Source organism: Paralichthys olivaceus, chromosome 10 (assembly GCF_024713975.1).
Source record: "Paralichthys olivaceus isolate ysfri-2021 chromosome 10, ASM2471397v2, whole genome shotgun sequence".
Lineage (NCBI taxonomy): Eukaryota > Metazoa > Chordata > Actinopteri > Pleuronectiformes > Paralichthyidae > Paralichthys > Paralichthys olivaceus.
This window is the reverse complement of record NC_091102.1, coordinates 19,344,841-19,366,451: the sequence shown is the minus strand read 5'-3', so window position 1 is coordinate 19,366,451 and position 21,611 is coordinate 19,344,841. Positions and strand designations below refer to the sequence as shown.

At 41.0% G+C, this 21,611-nt stretch overlaps 1 protein-coding gene across 1 annotated transcript in view; it reads right to left on the bottom strand.

The window, feature by feature from the left end:
* The window catches only part of tmeff2a (transmembrane protein with EGF-like and two follistatin-like domains 2a), a 110,111-nt gene that overhangs the window by 21,504 nt on the left and 66,996 nt on the right, over nt 1-21,611 (bottom strand). Inside the window, exon 5 of the mRNA XM_020089685.2 lies at nt 1,330-1,426. Coding sequence (XP_019945244.1) covers nt 1,330-1,426 — 97 coding nt within the window. The remainder of the gene's footprint in view (nt 1-1,329; nt 1,427-21,611) is intronic.

Here is a 21,611-nt window from a genome sequence, read left to right as displayed (position 1 = left end):
CAGTAATTGGATTTCCAGAATAAGTGAGAATCTCCTTTCTCTCTGTGCCCTGCTACAGTAATTGAGGTTAAATGAAATGGCCAACCGTGCACTAAGCCTCAGCGGGTGTTCATCAGCGGCTGTGTGCAGGATAAAGGCAAGTTTCTATCTAAATGCTCAGTGTTGAAACTGATTAAAATATTTCAACTAGCAAAAATGTCTCTATAATGTTTTTGCGAGCAAAGTGTGCTATAGTCATGTAAGGTGTACAGGTGTCAAAAATAAGCAGCAGTTACAAATAGGGATGGGCGGTACACCAGTGTCATAATCGCCGGGGGCATAGTGCACAACGACATAGAATGTATAACAGCTTTATTACCATGATAAAACAACAGTCTAATTAAAAAAATATAGCTTTTTATTTTCTTTGAATGCTCAGTTGTGATCTGAATATTGTCCTCATCCTGTTTCTTTTATAGATAAAAAAGTGACATATAATCGCTATATAAGCCGCTGTCTTTATACAAGGTGTGAGGAAAAAAAGGGAGCCACCCAACTGATCAAGTGTGAATAGTAGTAAAACTTAAAGAGATGAGTGGAGGGTCAGAACCAGATGGGGAAAACCCTCCTTCCCCCAAACACGGCCTTAGATTTAAAGAATCCAACATGGAGAAAACTGCCAGTATTATGCAATAGAGCTTGGATTGCATATTTTGGTTTGAACCCGTCCAAGCCTTAGAGGGAAACTGTGCCCGACCCCCTTTCAGTTATACCTGACTCGGGCTTAATGCAGTTAATGTGCTGCAATGAGTGTGTGTTCTGTCTGTCCCTGACATGCATATTTACTATACTATATTTAAAATCAAGTAGTCAATGTGACAGAACCTGACCTGAACCCAAACATGTTTATAAAAATGTTTAATCAAATCCGCCCTGGGTTCTGATGGGCTTGGGTCAGGTATCCACACTCTTTTATGCAAGCTGTGTTGCTGTGTCATGATAGCAAAAGAAACACACAATTAACAAATATCACATCTGTGAATATGTGGAGACAACCCCGCCTGGGCAAGTGCGAACAACCAGCACCAGTGGAGCATGTCCCAGAACCACACTGGTGTGACTCCAGGCATCGTTTATCTCTGCCAAGCCAAAAATGATAAAACTAGTAAGAGATGGACAGATATGACGAGACAGGACAGGCTTCTCCCTGCAAAACTTGAAAATGAAGTAACACCGTGATATACAAGCATCACCTTCCAAAAAAATGAAAAACACAGTGATATTAATAGGTCATATCACCTACCTGTAGTGTCAAGCATTTTGTGTAAGTGTTAGCGTGTGAAAACTCACCAAACATCCTCTGCGTCCACATCGCACTCAGCCCCGAACTGGCAAATGTCACAGGTGGACGTCTCCTTCTGTCCTGCTTCGGCTGAGCCCTCTCCTCCTGAAAGAGAAAGAAGAAAAAACAAATGTCATGCCCGTTTCATGTAGGACAACGCTACCTGTCTGTGTTTAGAAAGCCCAGATGGTTCATTTTGGAGGGTGTGAAGAACTCTAACAAAGCTCCTGCAACATTGTACCTCTGACAATGCAACAAGACCGTGAGAAATCAGCCAGTACATTTACATTCTGCCATATCCTACTATAATCCCCCACTCCCTACCCCCACCCCTCGTCTCCACCCTCTCCTCGCCTGACTCTCATCTATCACTCTCAAATCCCCGCTGATCTTTTTGGAGTCCCTCTTTTATTTCATCTGGGCCGATTTTCTCGCACTGTAAGTGCGACAAGTCTTTGGCGACGGTGCGGGTGCCGGCGTCAGGCTTATGGCGGCTTAGGGACCCCGCCAGTGCGTATCACTCCTCATGAGCTGCCGAGGGGGAGAGGGAGGAGGAAGAAAAAAAATAGAAAAAGCAATCTGGCCAATCTCAAATTGCATTCTCCTACCGCAGAGGACGTTGGCTCTTCTTGTCTTTCCCCCTCGGCCCTCTTCTCCATTAGACAAGCTCTATTTTTTTACATTTTCGAGGGCCCGTGAGGACAACTCGGGAAAAGAAGACAAAGAGGTGGAATTTTGGCATCATTTCCCCCTGGTCATATCTCTAGTCTCCTCAACACATACACAGACACCCACACTGCTGCCACCATGCACTTCTCTCTCATGTAGCTTCTTTCATTTTCCCTTCAGAAGTTTTTGTTATTTCTTGTGATCCCAATGTGACACGCTGGATGAATTGGAGAATAACTGTTAGAGAAGTTTAACCTGATTTTCCGCTGTCAAGCTTAAGTTTAGTTTGACTCTTATTTTAAGGTCAAAGCCAGTTAACTTTCTGTGACTGTTGAATCGAGTCGGTGACAAGCCTCCTCCATAACTCTCAGCTCGGATTTTTGTTGCTGTTGGGTCAGATTATCCCAACAGCTTCATTCGTCTCTTTTTGCCTGTGTCCAAAAACACAATGCTGCCTGCAAGATTGAAAAGTTCCTTTGCTGAGGATGTTAAGCTCCTTTCAAACATCCTTTGCCTTCATTTTTTTCCCTTTGCCTTTTGAAGCTGTGTCTGAAGCCGCAGGTGTTGGACGGCAGCCATGGCGGGGAGGCTGTGTCCTCTGAATGCTGAACGTTTGCAGTCAGGTGGCAAGATGTACATTCTGTATTCACAGCTTTACCTTCAGGTCACAGGACTGGCAAGACTACAAGGTGTGAAGCTGCGCTGGCACGTAGCCCGTCGGTGGAGCTCGAACGCGACATCACGCTAGCGTGCACTGCAATAAGCGTTTCAGTGAAGATTCTCCTGTATAGAATCAAATCTGTTTAAAGTTGGTTCCACGTCTTCTTTCACTGAGTTTGTCGCATCTGTTTCTAAAATCTCTTTTAAAAGTTGCATGTTTGACGAAAAGAAAATCACCCAAAGCAGCTTTGTTGGCCTCAGGGATGAAGTGAAGGCAAAGTAAAGTAATACCTTTTTAGTTGTGCAAAACATTTTTGCCATCCAGTTTCATGTCGAAGTGGTGTGTGTGCTAAAAGCTAGCAGTGGGGAGTGAAAAGCTGGAGGTAACTAGACTGAAAAGGTGGAGCTAATTAAAAATAATGAGCTGTGTGAGATGTCTCTCCACCAGCTGTCTCAGCTGCTGATATCACAGACCTCAGCGAAAAACAAAACTAAATATCAGGTAACCGCTGAGATCCACCAGCTTTGAGACAAACAGCTAATGTTTATCTTCAGTTCCTGACAAAAATATAAATGGGGTCACAAGTCTTATCATCAGTATAACAAAACTTGTCCACTGTGCTGTCTTATAGCATCCAATTTCTTTTAAGTGGCACTCAACATTTTTAACACCCTTAGAAGTTGTGCAACATCCTCTGCGGCTCTGCAGAGAGATTTCCACATCAGGATAATGCCATCGGGTCACGTCATAATCTTTCATTGGAGGTGCTGTACCTCAAGTGGCTTGTTAAGCCAATTCCAACTCTGTGTGCATAAAAGTAACGACCTTTACTGTGAAACATGTTATTGGTCGTATCAGTAAAAAAGTGTTAACAGTGTTAAAAAATGACACTGCTTGAATGTTAAGTGTCTGAGTTACTGCAGCCGCTGGTAATGGTCAAGCTCCTAAACCCTGGATCCTGCATATATATGTCTGTATGTAGCAATGTGCCTTCAGTCTGCGGACCGAGGTGAACACGTCGTCTTCTACGTCGTCAGATAAACTACAATTGTCGGTAAAAATCGAGAAAAAAGCAGAATATACATTTTGTAGCTGCAATACTTTCTATTGAGTGTAATTACAGAGGTATTATTTTCAACATCCAATGTATAAAAAAATTACACCAGTGGCATTCAAACCTTTATAAAAGCTTTACACGTAATAAAGCAAACTTTAATGAAAAACATTGACGGAAATTTTTCTAGCACAATAGACGGTTTATAAAAAGCTTTGCACATAACATCCAGCACGTACACAACAAGGGTGTCTCACTAATGACAAGGACTAATTCTGAAGTAGCTCTGGAGCTTTTAACACAGTACAAGAAAACAGAACGTTCCAAACAGGCACATTTAGATCAGGCACTGCATGAGTTTATCATAATGCAACTCAATAGTGTTTTTCATTTTCATGAGACCCTCTGTGCCATGATGAATATACATGTGTGTTAAAACACAGATTCTGTAAAGCAGGCTTTCTGTTATAATTTGTATTCTCAGTGCTGAGCCGCAGAGGACTCACAGCAGTGCTCACAGGCTGAGAAGTACTTTTTGTGACGAGTAAATTGATCTTGATGTGTAAAAATTAAAGTCCCTCTTTAAAAATGCACTAAGGCAAGAAATGTTGGCAAATCTGAGTCTCCTAATTAATATACTTTCAAGGCTCGTTTTCACTCTTGTTTTCTCGAGTGTTAAAATGCGCTCGACAGTTCAAGTGTACAGGCTTTTTTTAATCTCACATCAGCGATTAGGATACTGTCAACACTGGAACTGCAGCCTAATGAATTAGCCAGGTGTGAAACTCTGGCCACTGACGTAAATGTAATTTCCCTCATTTCCACCTGTCGTGTACGTTGTGGTGTGTGAAATTTTCCCCGAGCTCTCACAGGCAGTGGAGCTAGCCGTGCCTCTCGGCTCTAGCCGTACTCCGTTAAGTGATCAGCTCCACATAAAGGATTGTGGGCAGGCAAGCATGTAAGCTCTCCCACGACTCTCCTCTTCTTCATGAGAGGAGAAGAGGGAGACGGCCAAAACACCTTTTCTGCAATACCAGCTTGGATTTCTTAGACGCGCGTGTGTACGTGCACAATGCAAATATCAACATCGTCTCATTTTCCTCTTCTCCCTCAGCTCACACACTCTTGTACACCCAGACCTAGATCCCCCATACATGGTACTGCAGACACAATTACCAGAGGTGACTAGGGACAGGCAGTGTTTTCCACTCCTCAAATCCCTGATAGAGTCTCCTGTAGCACTAACACAACATCTCCCCTGTTTGTGTGTCTGCTAATCCCTGGAATCAGCAGACACGGCTCTGTAATGACTGAAATGATTAGCCCTTCTAGTGCCCCCACAACCACCCCCCACCCCCCTCCTACATCCCACCTCATATCGATCCACCCTTAGACCAGACCAGACGGCCCCCCCCCTCCGCGATTACTGTCCTAGTCTTACCTTCATCTCGAACACATCTTTTCTTTCCTCTGTTCCTTTTGTTACAGTCGACTCAATGTAATAAACACAATTTGCCCTCTATGGAAGCTTTTGTGCGACTTTAGCACAACATGGAAGGGGAGAGACGAAAGAAAGAGAGAAAAGTGAAGATTAAGTAACAAGAAAGAGAAAAGGAGATTAGAGCAAAATGATGAGTTAAAGGAGAGATAAGCAGGATAAACCAACAGAGGAGCAAAGAGTGGTGGATCAGTCACAGCGGTGTTGTGGGGCTTCTTCGCAGGGTTAAAGACTGTTTCTAATCCTGTTACTGGCCCCTGGAGCTCCACAATGCCGAAAATACTATATGCACGCATGTAGGCACAACAAATTTATATAAAACAACAGAATTCAGCAAAAAGTGAATTCTGTATTTAAACCCTGGACTCCAGCCAGGCTCACCAAGGTACCACAGAGAATGCGATAGGTTTACTGTGAGGGAGGAAACCAGCGTGACGAGCTCAGAGTGAGCTGCAGCAGCTGGCTGAGCTGCTCTGTGTGAACCAGCGCTGCTCGACTGGTTCAGCTCCTGAAACTTGTAAAACAGAATCACTTTCAGCCACTGTGCACGAAAAGCACAGTGGCTGAAAGTCTGTGATGCTATCGCAAATACATAAATATTTACGACTGCAGCATACACATAAGCTTATAGACTAACTTCTAAGAGGATGGTCCAAGCAGCTGCCATTATGGTGCTAAAGATGGTGTAACTGCAGTGACTAAAAAAACAACCATCTCCATCTCAGTTCAATACAGATTTCACAGTGTCCATGCAGGATGACTGGGTTTAAGTTCTTAAGCAGAGATGGATAAGGGGGGAATTGCAGTGCTAAGATCTGCCAAGCTGATACAGTCCTATTGATATAGACCTGAGGCAGTAACTCCAGCCAGAGGTGCCTCTAATTCATTTTGACTTGAGGGGAGTGAGGGTTTTTCTATTGTATTTATTAGTCTTTGGCTTTCTGTCTTTCTTCCTCTCTTTGATATCATCGTGCTCTGGATATTATATTGTACAAGAGCAGTGTCCATTGTAAACCTGTCTGTTTGTAATGGCCTGTCTGCTCGGCCTGTGGTAATGCTGCAGACCACTGCTGTAGTTTATCCGAGGACGCCCAAGAATTCAAATTTTATTAATATTGAACCTATCGCGTGTCCAAATCGCTTCAAGATTCACCACCGCTCTTCTTTGGGCCACTAATATCACACATCCCAAGTGTGAAGCCGATAAGATGAACGGTTCTCGTGATATGCACAGACAGACAGACAGACATTTGTGGAATTAGTAGATAGATAACAGTACACAATGCATTTTGTGTGTGCATGTGTTGAAACCAAAAGGAAGAGAGATCATTCATTTGAGTGAGCATACAGAGAAAACGAGCGACCATTTCAATGAGTGAGCACGCGCACACATGCACACACACACACACACACACACACACAGGAGATTTAGGGCACTCTAGCGTGCAGCTATCATACGGATGATGGATGAAGCCCACACACCCCTGGAAAACCGAGCAAGACCACTACGACCTTGGTTGCAAACACACTGGGGGAGAGAGATGGGTGGGGGGAGAGTGGGGAGAGAGAGAGACAGGCTACGGCGCACACAACGCTGTGTGTGGTCATGGAAACAGACGCAGCATAAACCCCACATAGCTCCTCACTATTGTCACTGAATCACCCTTCAGGAGGTTTAGACTTTGTTCCAACAAAACATGTTCACAGGGATTTATTCAAACTCCCTGGAGCATTATAGCAGATTTGTCTGGATATTATGGGGAAGTGTGATGGCCATTCTGTTGTATTGTAGTATGATATTACATCGTTCAACATGCATGAAATCGCAGTTAAATAACAGCACACAGGATGAATTTTCAAATACAATAAAGTTATCAACAGTATGAAAGTGAAACACCCGCTAGATAATAGATAGTGCATCACAGCTCTCTCTAAAGTGTGTTAACAGAATACAATTAAACAATAACACAAACTAAAGCCTCCAGATTACTCATCCAGTTGACTCAGCACTCTCTAAATCCTCCTAAACTCAACATTACATCCTTCAGAAAAGTGCAGAGCTGTTGTATTAGACTGCATTAGTTTGAGCAAGGTGTATCTACTTAATTATAAACACACTCAATTGCATTGACTGCTCCAAAAGACAAGTAAACAGGGTAAATGCACGGAACCAGGAAAACAGAATTATGCCTATTGGCAGGTGTGATAAATCTTACCGGGGGCTGTTTGCTTCCCGTAAATGGACATGTGATCCATGAAAGGTGATACAGGAAGCAATAGACATGAGCCAAATAGTAGATAATGGGCCAGGATGATGATACAGAATCTATGGTACGGTCACGTTGTATTAGCATCACATCGACACCGGTGCACGCAGTTTGAAGTCTCACTCATCTAAGATGTAATCTTTGACTTGTGTGGGGAGCTCCATTAAGAGAAGACCCTGCTGACAATTAAACTATAAGAGCCATCAATCAGAATGACATTATCAACGGGCCGCTGCCCCAAGTGGCTGATCAGACAGGGGGAGCTGGGCCAGAGAGTGATCCATAAACATAATGGACATCAATATTGAAAAGATGACAGATGAGACTGCCGACAGAGACCAAGATTTAATTCCTGTTCCTTTTTTTTCGCTGCAGGACGCCACATCTTCACTGAAGTTATTTGTCAGCCATTAGACAATTGAGGACAAGTCAATTTCCTCCAAAATGGCTGTTATATTGGTGACGTAAAGGACAAAACGAATTGGGTCAATAATAACTTTGATATAATAATAGTAATCAAATTGGTGAGCATTGGCAGTGCAAAGCTCTTTTTTAATTTATTGAATATGAAAAAAAAAAACAGTTTGTTAAAATTTGAACTTGACTCAAGCTGCCATCACACCAGAGTTCAATGTGATGGAACTTTGACACGTAAAAAAGTATGGCTCTTCACATGTTTGAGGACAGGGTTGTGTCTGCACAACTGAGTCTGGAGTTTGTCTTTCACATGTAAAGAACGAAGCAGGAGATTCTCTCGTCAGAAGCCTTCACAACAACAGAGACATCCCTGAGACATGGAGCCTGGGTAAAGCATGCAGGAGGCGGGAATTACCGTCTAAATTCCACTGCAGAGATCAAGTTATAAATCTGTTTACAGCACACCAACACTGGCGTCAGCCCTTATCACCAAAAGCTCTTGAGTTTCGTCGTCTTTCGAAGTTGACATGTTGGTCAGTGTCCTCTATGTGTATGGCTCCCCTCTGTCATTCTGAGATATTTTTATTCTCTTTATCTTTTTTTTCAGTTTTGTGGCCATCACATGATAGAATCACCATCGGAGGTCAGTGCCTGTCTGAAAGCAGGATTGCAAAATTACTGAAGTGTAAATACAGGGAAGGTGTGATGCTATTAGGTTGTTGAGCCACGATACATTTCGTGAGGCCATATTTGGCCTGGCTGCAGAGTAACCCAGTGAATGGTGTCCCTGGAGTGGATTTATCACTGGATTGCTCACAAAGTACAATCAGAAATGACACTGTTGGTTCTTCATTGGTGTTGCAGGTGGTTTGTACAAGTTGTGCTAAAGACAAACTTCCATTACTTCTATTCTGATTCAAAAAGCACCCACGGCAGTCTGCAACAAATACATTATTTACCTTACTTACTTACCATGACCTACAATCTGCCTCCTGTACATTCCATGGTGTACACCCTTTAACAATGAGATGGATTCTTACTATTTCCAAGTAACTGAATAGAGCGTGTGTTTTCATTTGTGGTGTCACATTGCCCTGATCTAACACACACACACACACACAATCAAAACACAGTGACCTCTGACTCGCTGCCTCAAATCCACCACTAACTAGGTGCACCAGCAGCCAGGTATATCCACCGTTGGCAGCGACCGTGAAGCTGTTAATGAATCTGTGAACAAGGTCCCCAGCTGGGTCAGAACCTTTGTGACAGATTAAAAGAAGGAATTATGGCTTTAAAACTTCATCTTTCGCAGCTTTGAGAGGATTAGACCCTGCATTCTCTTCTCCTCTCACCTGAATGGCTCTTTCAATCCTGTCCCCTATCTGCAGTAGACCAGAGCTCTGAAAAGGGCATTCAGGTTGCTCAAAACACTTCAGCAAATGTGACCTACGTGCACCAGGTATTTTCTTTATTTCACATAGAACTTGTTTTTAGTTCTAGGTGGATACATGTTGTGGACACTGATATTTAGAAAAAGAAACCTTTCTTCGCTGTGTCCTCTTGGTATGGACTGGATAGAACTCTTTGGCACTGCCACAATGAAGTAAATTATTAAGGATATACACTTTTTTGTTTTCTTGCCAAGCTAAAGATATAACACATATGACACCACTTCCATGTTAAATTGTGATGACTAGGTCATGCATGGCCAAGAAAATGTTTGGGTATGATAACGTGTTAATAAGTTAGTTTTAGAGCTGCATGTAGGTTATTGATATATATTGATCTTCCCCTCTGTATTTTGCAGAAGCATTGAATGGGCAATACATATTGCTGTATGTTTTGGTACCAATGCAATGATCTAATCTAAAATTAACAAATGCACCATAACTCAAAAGATTTATGATTGAAAATGTAATTAATTATATTATCAAAGGAACAAAATAATAATATGAGAATTCGTAGCCAACAGTTATAGATACCTTGCACAGCAACACAAATTAAAGCACTAGTACGACGGACTAGAATAGATTCCTTTTGATCTGAGTCTCATTGTTCAAGGATGCACACACATAGCAAAGTGTCAGTTCTTATCAAAGCCTGTAGGAATTTACACGAGTCACCCCTGTATTCTGCCATGTTGCTTTGACCACTGTGGTATCTGGGATTGTTTCTTTGTGTTGTCCCTTAGTTAGCCATGTCTTTATAACGAACACATAGAATCCACTTTCTTCCTCAGTATTTACTATGACTTACTCTGCCATTGTGTGAACAGTCCCTTCCTGTACTGTGTCCCAGAAAAGATTCTGATTCTAATCTAGAAACACGCTGTACTTGCCTAAAGCAAGGCACATTGGACACAGGGATAAAGCATTGCAGGCTATACCCCACTAAATGGGACAGCCATTTATTTTAAGTTTGATTTTACTGATGAATTATTTACAGCACTCACTGTCTTCATGCAGAACAAATTTCTTTTTTGATCAATCACACAAAATCATTCATGCTTTTGCTTGGACTGAAATTGAATTCTGTAATATAAAGAAGGTGGTGCTGTGGCTGCCCAGGCTTTTTATTTGTTCCACCTTTTACTGATGAACAACCGGCAGACCACAAATTTTCATTAATGCAGAGAATTTCTTTGGTCAGAGGACCATCCGATTTCTATGGGGCATTGAAAAGACCCCGTCAGGTAAAGCGTGCTGATCAAGTCAAGACAGCAAAGTCATTGAACCGTGCTTCCATCCACACACCTGGTGAATCTCTGTTCTCTAACTAACAAAATGGTTAAACTGCTGCTGGACAAACTCTGACTTTTCCCACTCAGCTGCCCAGTGCATCACTTAAAGCTGACTCAGTGAATCCATCCCAAACAGCTCATTACAGCTGCCTGGTTTCCCTCTCTGAGTGGTCCATGTAACTGAGTAATCAAGGAAAACAACGGTAGGGGGTCTCTGCTTTTAGATAAACAAGATTGAAGTTCAGATTCCGCCAAGAAAAATGTCCACACAGGAGGTTTTCTCCCCTTCCTGGTCAGTATTTACATTACATCTCAGGCATGTGTTAGTGGAGCATTATAATATCTTACAGGCAACATTTCTTGCACTCTCCCATCTCCTGCACCACCTGTTTCACACATGTATGTGCACGACAATGCCTGATGCGCCCGTTGTTGAAGAAGTTTTTTTCTCATACTAGGTTATAGTCATATGGTTTTGTTTATTTATCTTAGCCCAGCTTTGCTGTCTTTGTTTTTGCTGCATGTCCATGTGTATCTCACTTTGCATGGTTATTGGGTTACTGTGTGTAAGCAAACTGAGAGCCACAGGAAACCAGAGTCAAATTCCTTGCACAAACACATAGTAGGCCTATGAGGCAGATTCTGATTAAAGACGGCTGATAGTGCCACCATAGCATCAAAATTCAACTTATCAACACTGTTGGCCAATGTTTTTATTTTGGTCTATCTCTCCTTCCCTCTATTGCATCATTATTTGTCCTCATATGCGCAGTGCACAAGGACTTTTGAATTTCCTATCCATATAGTACATCAGCATGCTTGTTGTAAATTCAATTAATTTCCCCTCCCTGCTCGCACTAGCAGCTAGGCTCTCTAACTTCGGCATATTTACCATCCTTGCCAAGCAGAATATGGAGAATATACAGAATAAACAGACAGGGTTTATCTATTTTTATCTTTCTATATGCACCCTTGTGGAAAATTGCGATTTGCTCTTGTTTGCTGAGTGATTCCTCTGCAAAAATATGCCGTTTGATCTGGCTTGGAAGGGCCTCTATAGCCCAATTGAAACTACTGTATGCATCAGTGTAGAGCTTCAGTGCATAGCTGCTCAGATTATATATATTACACTGCTATTGTATTGTAAAAATTACCTGAAATTATTGAAGCAACAATCTTCCAAATGCATTGGCTAAGCAAATATTACAAGTTCCTCTATACATTACTCTACCTTTGGGTATTCACGCAGATACGATCTCTGCTCTGGAAGGAATTACACAAGGTAACCAAAAGTGATACTGTAATGAAAAGAATACACAAATTTTTCCATCCTAACAGGGGAAAAACCTGATGAAGTGAAAAAGGAAAATATACAGCAGGCTGATTGAGCCACACTATTGGGTCTGCGACAATACAAAATCCTGAAGCAATTTATTTCAATCAGTCAGCTAAAATTATCTTACTGCTAATTTTTCAACAACTACAAATTAGCTGGTTCCCACATCTTAAATGCAATTAAGATTAAGTTTTTTTTTGGAGAGTTACGCTGATGAAACTATAGACAATACTCTGCTTATCGTTATTTTAACTATGAGACAACAGCTGAGACAAATTCAGCTTAGCTTAGCTTCGGGTAAAGACCCAAAGTGGAGGAAATGATTAGCCTGGCTCTGTCCAAAATTCAGAATGTTTAAAAGATAAACAAAGTTAACATTCAGCTGCAACTGACCACCTGAGGCAAATTCATCCATATTTTGCTGCTTGTGAGTTTTGTTCAGCTGGCAACACACAGGACCCCAGACTCCTCTCTTTGCAGGTAGGGAGTCCACATGTCAAATAAGCAAGACAGCAGCTGACCCAGAACTGTTTCTGTAAGCTGATTCTTACCAGATTGACCAGATCTTACTGTGTTCCATTTTATGCAAATAAGCTGCCTTCAAATGGGGTTGTTCGTACAATAATCTGAGCTGAGATCATGAGTAGAGTCTGTGAACGCCCCCATCTTGTGGTGTTCATGGCTTCGTATCGCACAATTCAATAAAGACCCAGTTCACACATTGTGATGTATTTGCAAAAAACATTTTAAAATGGGGGAGGGAAGAGTTTTTCCTTCAGAATTGTACATCTAAGGAAAATGTTAATATTAGAAACAATCTTTCCCTGGATATGTCAGCTATTGTTAACAATAACATTTATGTTGCTGCCTCTCAACCTAAACACTTGAATGCCAAGCCCAGAGTGAACTAATTCCCACGTCGTAAGCTCACAAGTTCCACTTGTTACTAAAGGCTAGCATGTTTGCTTGTTGCAGCATCACTCTCAAGGGCTCATTTGAGTGTCTGGAATCAGATGCATCAGTTAGTAAACACATGATGACAAAGTGTCCTTTCTCTGCCTCCATTATCACAAGTTTGAAAATATGATGGGGGCCCATCCCTTTCGCTACATAGCCGGGATGATGATCGTTGAGGTTTGAGAAGTGTCCATCATTTTCCACTCAACGTTTTGATCGTTTAGAGTGAACCATCCAGGAACTTTTAGTGCTCTGCATATTGCCATTATGCACTTAAAACAGCAAGTGTGAGTATGGAAGTACCACTATGAAACCCAGCAAATGTTTCAAGTGTTTTCCAACTGCACCACGAGTAGCTATTGTTCAGTTGTTACAAAATTCCTGTTCAATACAGTGGGTCTACATAATAATTCATTTTTGTTCATATGTTCAAGTTCTGTAACACACAGCCTGTGACTTTGAAATGTATCATGTTATAGCAAAGAAGATGTTCTACTGGGTCTTTGTGGAGTTTTATCAAATACTCTCCCAAAAGCATTTCCTTAATAATGTTAAAAAGCAGCAAACTGGTCCTTTAACATGTCTCTGTGTGTATATCCCCCAGACAGGAAGGAGAGAAGACAGGATGAAAAACAGAGAAATGACACAGAATGACCGGCAGTGAACAAGACGAGTGAAAGTGTGTGTTTTCGTTTTTGTGTGAATCTCTATAGCTGTGAGGACCAAAAGAAGGGGGGATGAGGTTGGCTTGGGTTTAGTATTCAGCTTAGGGTTGAAACATTTGTGAATCTAGTCAAATTAATTACTACTTTATTATTGTTTACGTATGTTGGTTGTGTTAAGTTCCAATGATTCATTTAACGGCTGTTATTGTTTTTACATTTCACAGGTTTGTGAAGCAATCTTCAGACAAAGTTCAAAACTTATCAAAATAAAAGCTCAGTACAAAGCAAACTTGCTGAATAGGAAAGGATTCTGTGAGTGTTGTTGCCATGCAGGAAATCAGCATCCGTGGTGAGTCAGTCCATCTGTGTCTGTCTCAGTCTGATATAGTGAAATAAAAACAGTTTGACCCTGTTGCCGACAACTGCTGTGGTTTATCCAAGGTTGTAGAAGAAGACATATTCAACTCAGCCCACTGAATGAAGAAACACTGCCCTCACCCCACAGGTTGCCTGTTTATTAAATTTGTATTCATATTGAACGTATAATGTGTCACTGCAGATTGTCTGGCCATTAACAATACACATGCCAAGTGTGAAGTTGAAGTTGAGAGGTTTGATATATGCATTTCAAGCACAGAAAGGCAGACAGACCTTTGTTGAATTAGTATGTAGCTATACGTTACACTTTATCCACATGAATGCATTTGCTTGGCATCTAGGACACAAGGAAAATATAGTTATCAGTACATGATGAACATTATGTATGGAAATGTGAGGCCAAGGTTGCCAGTTTCTAATTAGAAGATTTGCCTTTAATACAGTGCTTTACGGCACAGAGGAAGTGATAATGGCTGTTTGGACTGTAAAAAAAAACAAACGCCTCAGACAGTCATTAACAAATTAAAATGGACTCTTCCACACATATGCCTGTATTTACTGGCTGGTACATCAATGCAGTAAAGTATTGACTTCACACTGGCATATGTCCAGATTTAAAACCTATGTTGGGGCTTAGATTTCAATTAGATCTGCTGAGATTTTTTTTTCATGCACACCGAAGCAGCTATCGGGAACAAGTAGCCACTCATGTAGGAAGCTACTGAACTGTTAAAAAGCTTTTGTGCTCACATGGACGCTCTGTACCTGACAGTTGTTTCAAAAGCTCCAGTTTCTTTTTGCTACTTGGAGCTCTGAGCCATTTACAAGTCACTTGTGTTACAGCAGGTATTTGCTATCTTGCCTCCCACCAGGGCTTTCAAAGTGCAGGGGAAGACATCTGTTGTGTTGCTTTAGTGGGTAGAGAGCTACAAGATTTTTTGCTTGAGTGCTTGGCAAATATATATGCATGAGAAACCTTAATATTCTATCAATATGCTTTTAATGCTTGATATGCAAAAAACATCTAATCACATTATCAGTGATGCTATTTTGAGGCAGTTGTATGGCAGTCATGTAGTAACAGAGATAAAATCTAGTAAAGCAAACCGCACACGCTATTGAAAACCTAGTAACAGCAAAATATGAATACAGTAGACAGACAGAATGAGACATTTGTGGTGCAGTTGCTTAAAGGCTTACAAAAAACTGATAGATATAATATAATCTCTGCTGAAAATCCATGATGCCATTAACTCCAAACTTAAAAGCCCTTAGAGAAGCTGACTTCAGCATTCCTGTTTTTCCCCCAGTATTTATTCCATTATTACTGCAAAAGACATTACGTGTGCTGTTGTTTTTACTGTTGAACAATGATGGTGAAAATGTTGAAATTTCAGGTGGAGGATGTAACTGACCCCAGATAAACTCCCTGCTGCACTGAGTCTAATTGGACAATGACAATCGCATCACAAAACATATAGCCCAATCAGAGATGATGGCATGGGCCTGGCCTGACTCTGCTGCGAGTCCACTGCATCATTCAGGACCTGTGGCAAACATTAGAGTAACAGACCAACCTGCCACCTGATTGGACTCATTGGTTTGTCATCAGATTCAAGTGTAAAATCAGGGTCTGGATTTTATCATTTGTATTCAGCAACATTTCAGGGTGACTTTGATTGCTCAATTTTATATTTTACTTTTCACAGAATCTTTGTGTGACCAACAAAGTGGTGTAGCTTTATTGTAAATTGTTGACTTACAACTGCAGTTATATGTGGAGATTACTTCACAAGCTCTAAATCTTTTTGTACCCTAATTTGAGCTCCTATTGTTAAAAACTCTGATAAACTTTGTTAAAATAATTTTTTACAGCCCTTATTATCAAAGGTGTCAGAAGTACACATCTGGCTGTTGGGCATGATAAGACCTATTCCTATTGCTGAACTGTAAAAGGGAGAAATCCATAGACTTATTAAAGTGCAACAATCATTTAAAATGTCAACTGAAGGTAATATGAGGGTTCAACTCTTTAAGTAGGACAAATCAAGAGCTGGCAGTCATATGTAAGTTTGTTGCTGGTGTTGAGTCCTGGCAATGGTCCAATCCTCCCACTGCAGCACAGCAAAGGAATGGTGAAAGAAAAATGTGTACGAAAACTAAAACGTTGGAAGGTACCCACTGAATTCAGACTGATGGATCTACATATTGATTCAACTGAGCTTAAGAATACATTTTCTTTAAAACGAGGAGTGCATTATGTCCCCTATCGTTTAGTGTGGTTGTGGGAAAAGGGCACTACATCACAGCCTATATGGAGAGAGGGAATGATGGAAGCACATTACAATAATAGATTTTTTTTTGGTAGAACAACATATGCACAGGAATACTGTCTTTGAGCCGACACCCCCCTGACATTTCCTGTCTAGTGACCCCTCTATGGACGAACACACACACTTGGTGATTCTGGCAGAGTTATGCTCCTTCTGTCCCCATCACCTGCTTGCTCCATTGTGCATCGGCAACAGAAAATCTCTGGAAATGTCAGCTTCCTGCCTGTAACTACTCTGTACTGACTTCACTGGTGTCAGCTGGCTGCACGCTGAGCCCCACCATGCCACAGCTAATCTCACCACCAGCCTGTGAGGCCAATCTCACACTGTTCAGTGTTGGAGAGGAGCTGTGGACAGCCAGACGGCGGGCGAGTGGTGGCAGGGTTTGGTCTCAGGGGTGGAGGAGGAGGAGAAAACTCAGAGCTAATGGCTAATCCTGTGCGCACAACCGGAGAGGTTTGGCCAAGGCTAAAGAGAGAGCTACGGGGAATAGAGGAGTGGGAACCAGACCAGGCGAGAGAAGAGGAGCTGGGGAAAAGGCAGGAAACGTAAATCCATATTAGGGTGTGGAGGGAGGAGGAAAAAAGGCAAGGGCTGGTGGTCACTGGCCCAGATATGACAGCACATATTCCTGCACAGTACCTAACTAAATAATAACATTGAAAATTCATTTAGTTTGTGCATCACTGTGACACACCACCATGCAGTCCACATTTTACGATGAAAAGAAGTGACATGAGTCTGCTTAAACCTGCATTATTGTGTACAGTATTTTTACATTCAGTAAGATGTTGTGCTTTTAAATGAGTTAAACACACCCAAGCATTAAAAAAAATTAACTTATACAATATATTTATATGATATACATAATATTATCAATGTTTAGCCAGACCTTAGTGTTTCAGTTGCAGCTATGTGTATGTGTTTGTGAGTGTATACCCGCAACTGGCATTCAATGCAGTTCTCTCAAATGCAAGAATTTCTCTTTCACTCTATTTCCCTTTCTCTCAGAGTATGTTGCACGTGAGAGCGGACTGCGCACATGTGTAGGTGCACCCGCACTACCCCCACAGACTGAATCAATTCTGTGGGAAGCACCGAGGTAAATGTCAACCTTTAGTTTTAGGACTTTCCAGTGTGAAATACTGCAACACTGCTGATATGATTATACATGTATATTACAATATTATAGCTAGCTCTGGCTAACGCTACATTTAAAACGTTTTGAAAATTCATCCTTTTAGAATTGGTGGTCACAACAACCTGCTGTAAGGACCGCCATCTTGTCAGCTCTCCAACAATCAGGCCTTTATGGTAGACTGGCTAAACTGCAGCCACTTTGAGTAAAATTCACATGACAGCCTGCTTGGAGTTTGCCAAAGGACATTTGAAGGATTCTGAGATCAGAGGAAAACAATTCTGTGGTTTAAGAACAAAGCCAAATCTTTGAAAGAAACCTGCTCCAGAGTGCAACTGACCTGAGACAGGGCCAACAGTTCATATTTAAGCACAGCAATGACCCCGAGCATTCAGCCAAGACAATTCTGGAGTGGCTTCAGATTAATTATCTGTCTTTGAGTTGCCCTGCCAAAGCCAAGACTTAAACCACATAGAAAAACTGTGGATTGACCATCAGTGTTGAGGGTGCTAAGATTAAGTCTATGTAATGCCTATACCTCTTCAGTTGAATGAACAACAACACTTTACCAGTTTTAGAAAATCTGTTTAGTTTATGTCTAACATGAGCTACGACACATATGTGCATCAGATACACTCCACAGAAAAAAACCTGAATGCCTGTCCCTCACCAGTGAGAGGTGCTGCAGCTCCCTGAGTTCCAGCGTCCTTGGATAAAGAGCTACTACATAGTCCAGAATTGGACAGTAACTCAATCCATTAGTAATACAAAAATATTAATAATATTAAATTAAAAACCAAGCATTATCTAGGTTTAATCTGACATATCCTCTCCACCTTGAACTTCTCTCCCTCACTCACTCACTCTCTCACGCTCTCACTCCCTCACTCTCTCACTCTCTCACTCTCTCACTCACACTACATGGAAGAGCACTGACTTCAAATAAACATGTGAACTAGACTCTGCCAGTGAATTCTGACAAGCCTGCTCTTAGATTAACTGAGGTTTCTATGGCAGTGAAAAGCACTGTAAGGAAAAATGCCAGGGAAATATTCCAACAGTGAAAAGAAGCTTAGACACCAAAGTGACTTCTTGTGCTTTTATGTAATATGTAATATGCTGCCGTGTTTTACTTCAACACAGATTAATCACAGTTCAAGGAGACGATGGCTTTAGAGTCAACACGTGCTGACAGTTGACATGTAATGAACAGTCAACAATACCTTGCTGTGCCTGTCTCCTAATATGTGACATTAGGAAGGAACATGGTGTACGCAAGTGAAACCTTTAAAGTGACAACTTCTGTGAAGGCCATTATTGAAAAAGCACCTTGAAGATTAAAATCCTTGACTACAATGAGCAAATTATGAACAGGCTTTTTCATAATGAACCTAGCGCTTGTAAATTAACCTACTCCTTTTTTATAATCTCTCTGTAGTTCATGTATTAACAAGTGATTTATTTTAGAAAGATACAACTAGATATGAGAAAAGCAACTGAAACTAAATACAAGTGACTGATTAAAAATATAATATATACTAATCTGGCTCACAGACATTAAGTATAAAAAAAATCTACTGTTAGTTTGTGTATTATATAAATGCCACTGAAGAGAAAAAAGAATGACCGCTTCTATTGTAAATGTTTTTCTACATATTCAACATTTTACATTTATAGTCCTACATGTAGAATAAGCGTAGAAATCCGAATAGATGTTCTTTGAGTAAAGGATGTGACTCATACACTCACCATTATTTTTACTGCACATCAAGTTTCAGTGCACTTATTTAAGAGCCTTTTGAGATGCAATTTGGAAAATGAGAAATAAAGGAACTTAAAAGAGAAGTGGTTGTGTAACTTTAAGTGCGTACACTTAAGAGATCAAAACACCAAAGGCAAAGAAAGAGAGCAAATAATCAAACTCAGAGTAACTATCTGAAAAGCTATTATCCAAATGAGCTCAGGGCAGGTTAGGGTGCTATTTATATTACTATAAAAAGTATAACAAAAGATGTTAAAAGTTTCAGTAACCTAACTGGTAACTCTGGAAAGATCTAAATAAAAAAACCCAGAAGGAGGAAAGTTTATTTCAAAATTCCACAGTATTCCTGATAGTCCTCAACATAAAATATCAATTTTCGAGTTTTAAAGGTGTTTTCTTCTAGATCATGGTTCAAACCAAGTCTGTCTTTGTTTACCTTTGATCCACTTCATTTTAGATTCACATTGTTATGTAGGAAGTGAACTAAAGTCTTTGGTGTCACATATGTTTTCATCCGTCATCATCACCTTTGGCCTTCATCTACCAACACTTGACAATGATTGGTTTGTAGATGGGCATGCATCTGGCATTTGTTGTCAATTCGGTTATTGTATTCACTTGTATTCAGTAACATTTTTGAGTGCATAGAAAAAGATTTGTCTTTCCATATGAATGGAGAAAATTAATAAACTGGTTCATTTCAATTATTTCATTGCCACTGTGATATTATTATGTTATTACTACCAGCAAAATGAATATCCTCTTTGATTAATCATATATATATCGTTGGAGGCCAAGACTGTATGCAATCCTGTGAGCTGCTTCTTTTTCTTATTCTGTTGCTTAGTGTCTCAACTTCACACAATTGGTCTGAAAGTCTACCCCAAAAACTGTCTTTATACTCCAAACAATTTGATCCAGACCTCCCACCCAGGCAACTTTCACTGTGACAGTTATTTGGTTCAGACAAAACTGAAAAGTCTGATGTTCAAAACAAGGTAAGTGAGAAGATCCTTCCTTTGTTCTGCCACCCCTCAGTGTCCTAACTCCTCCGATTAAGTGCCACATATCTGAGTGGTGATGCATTCTGGGAGATGTAGTGTGTGCAACGGTTTAGTGCAGCAGCCGATCATGTATGTGAATGTATCAGCGCTCCGCTACATATACCCTGGTGATGCCACACTATGCTGGACATGTTGAGGATAAAAGAAGAAAGTCTGTCAAGCTGTTATTTTGAAAATGGCATGTAACTCAATCTCAGCTAATTATCCTTATTTTTCCCAGCCTTCAATTCACCAGTCAGAACTTTTAATCACACAGTTCCCATAGATGCAATTTCAGTGTTTACATAGACACATCAACTGTCCCTCTACTATCAATTCACCAATTTACTATTCAAAAAGATCAGTCTCCCTGATGTAAACAAACTGCCAGCCACACTGGGCTTTCCCAGGGCACATCGTATAAGTTTTGCTTTCTAAACAGAAAGCCCCCCCAAAACACACACACCCACACACACACCCCCACACACACACACACACACACACACACATACTTTATTGCCACAAGGGATTCACCCACTCATCCTAAAATGAGTGTGATGACTGTTGAAGTTCATAAATAAACAGCCTTCAGATGTTTGCATATGGAGCACAACACTGCTGAAGGACTCTAGGGAGTCAGTGGAAAGCTCATTTGCACTGTCGATGAAAAGAATCAGAAATGGCTGTCATGCTTTATGAGGATTCAAACTGTATTTATATTAAAGGGGGTTATTACAGACACATGAGGGAAAGGAAAATGCAGTATATGGATACAAATGTACTTGATCAATATAAATGATTGATATACATCATATATACATAGGCCTGAGGCACTCTCTTAGAGGTTCAGCCCAGGGTCATCTTGTGTGAATGGTGATGGTCTTGATTCATCTTGGCTCTGACACGCATTGATCTTCCTTTTTTTCGTCTCTTGTATAAACTCTCAGGGTGCTAGACTTGGGGTGAAACCCTGAGTGCTTTGTGAGAAGTAGATATCAGTGACATCTTTCTCCTCCTGTGGCCAGCTTATTCCAACAGGTACATGATGGTAGGGTGTAAATATGGTGTATGCCACACCTGGTGACTTGTGCAATGACCTTGGAGTTGGCTTCCTCTGTTGCCATCCACAGTCACATTAAGTTCTTGATGCAGGTTATCACTGCTCTGTTATCATTAACTACTCACCACTATGACGATGGAAGGGTAGGTGAAGTTTTTGAGTCCACAATACACTTTAGGAGACTCAGGGTCTTCTTCAGACCTTCTTTTTCTATTGCTTTATTCTGTCGTTTGTTTGATGGTCTCTATAGCCTCACATGGACCTAAACATCTTGTACTTCTATTCCATCAAGGACCGGTCTCTCATGAT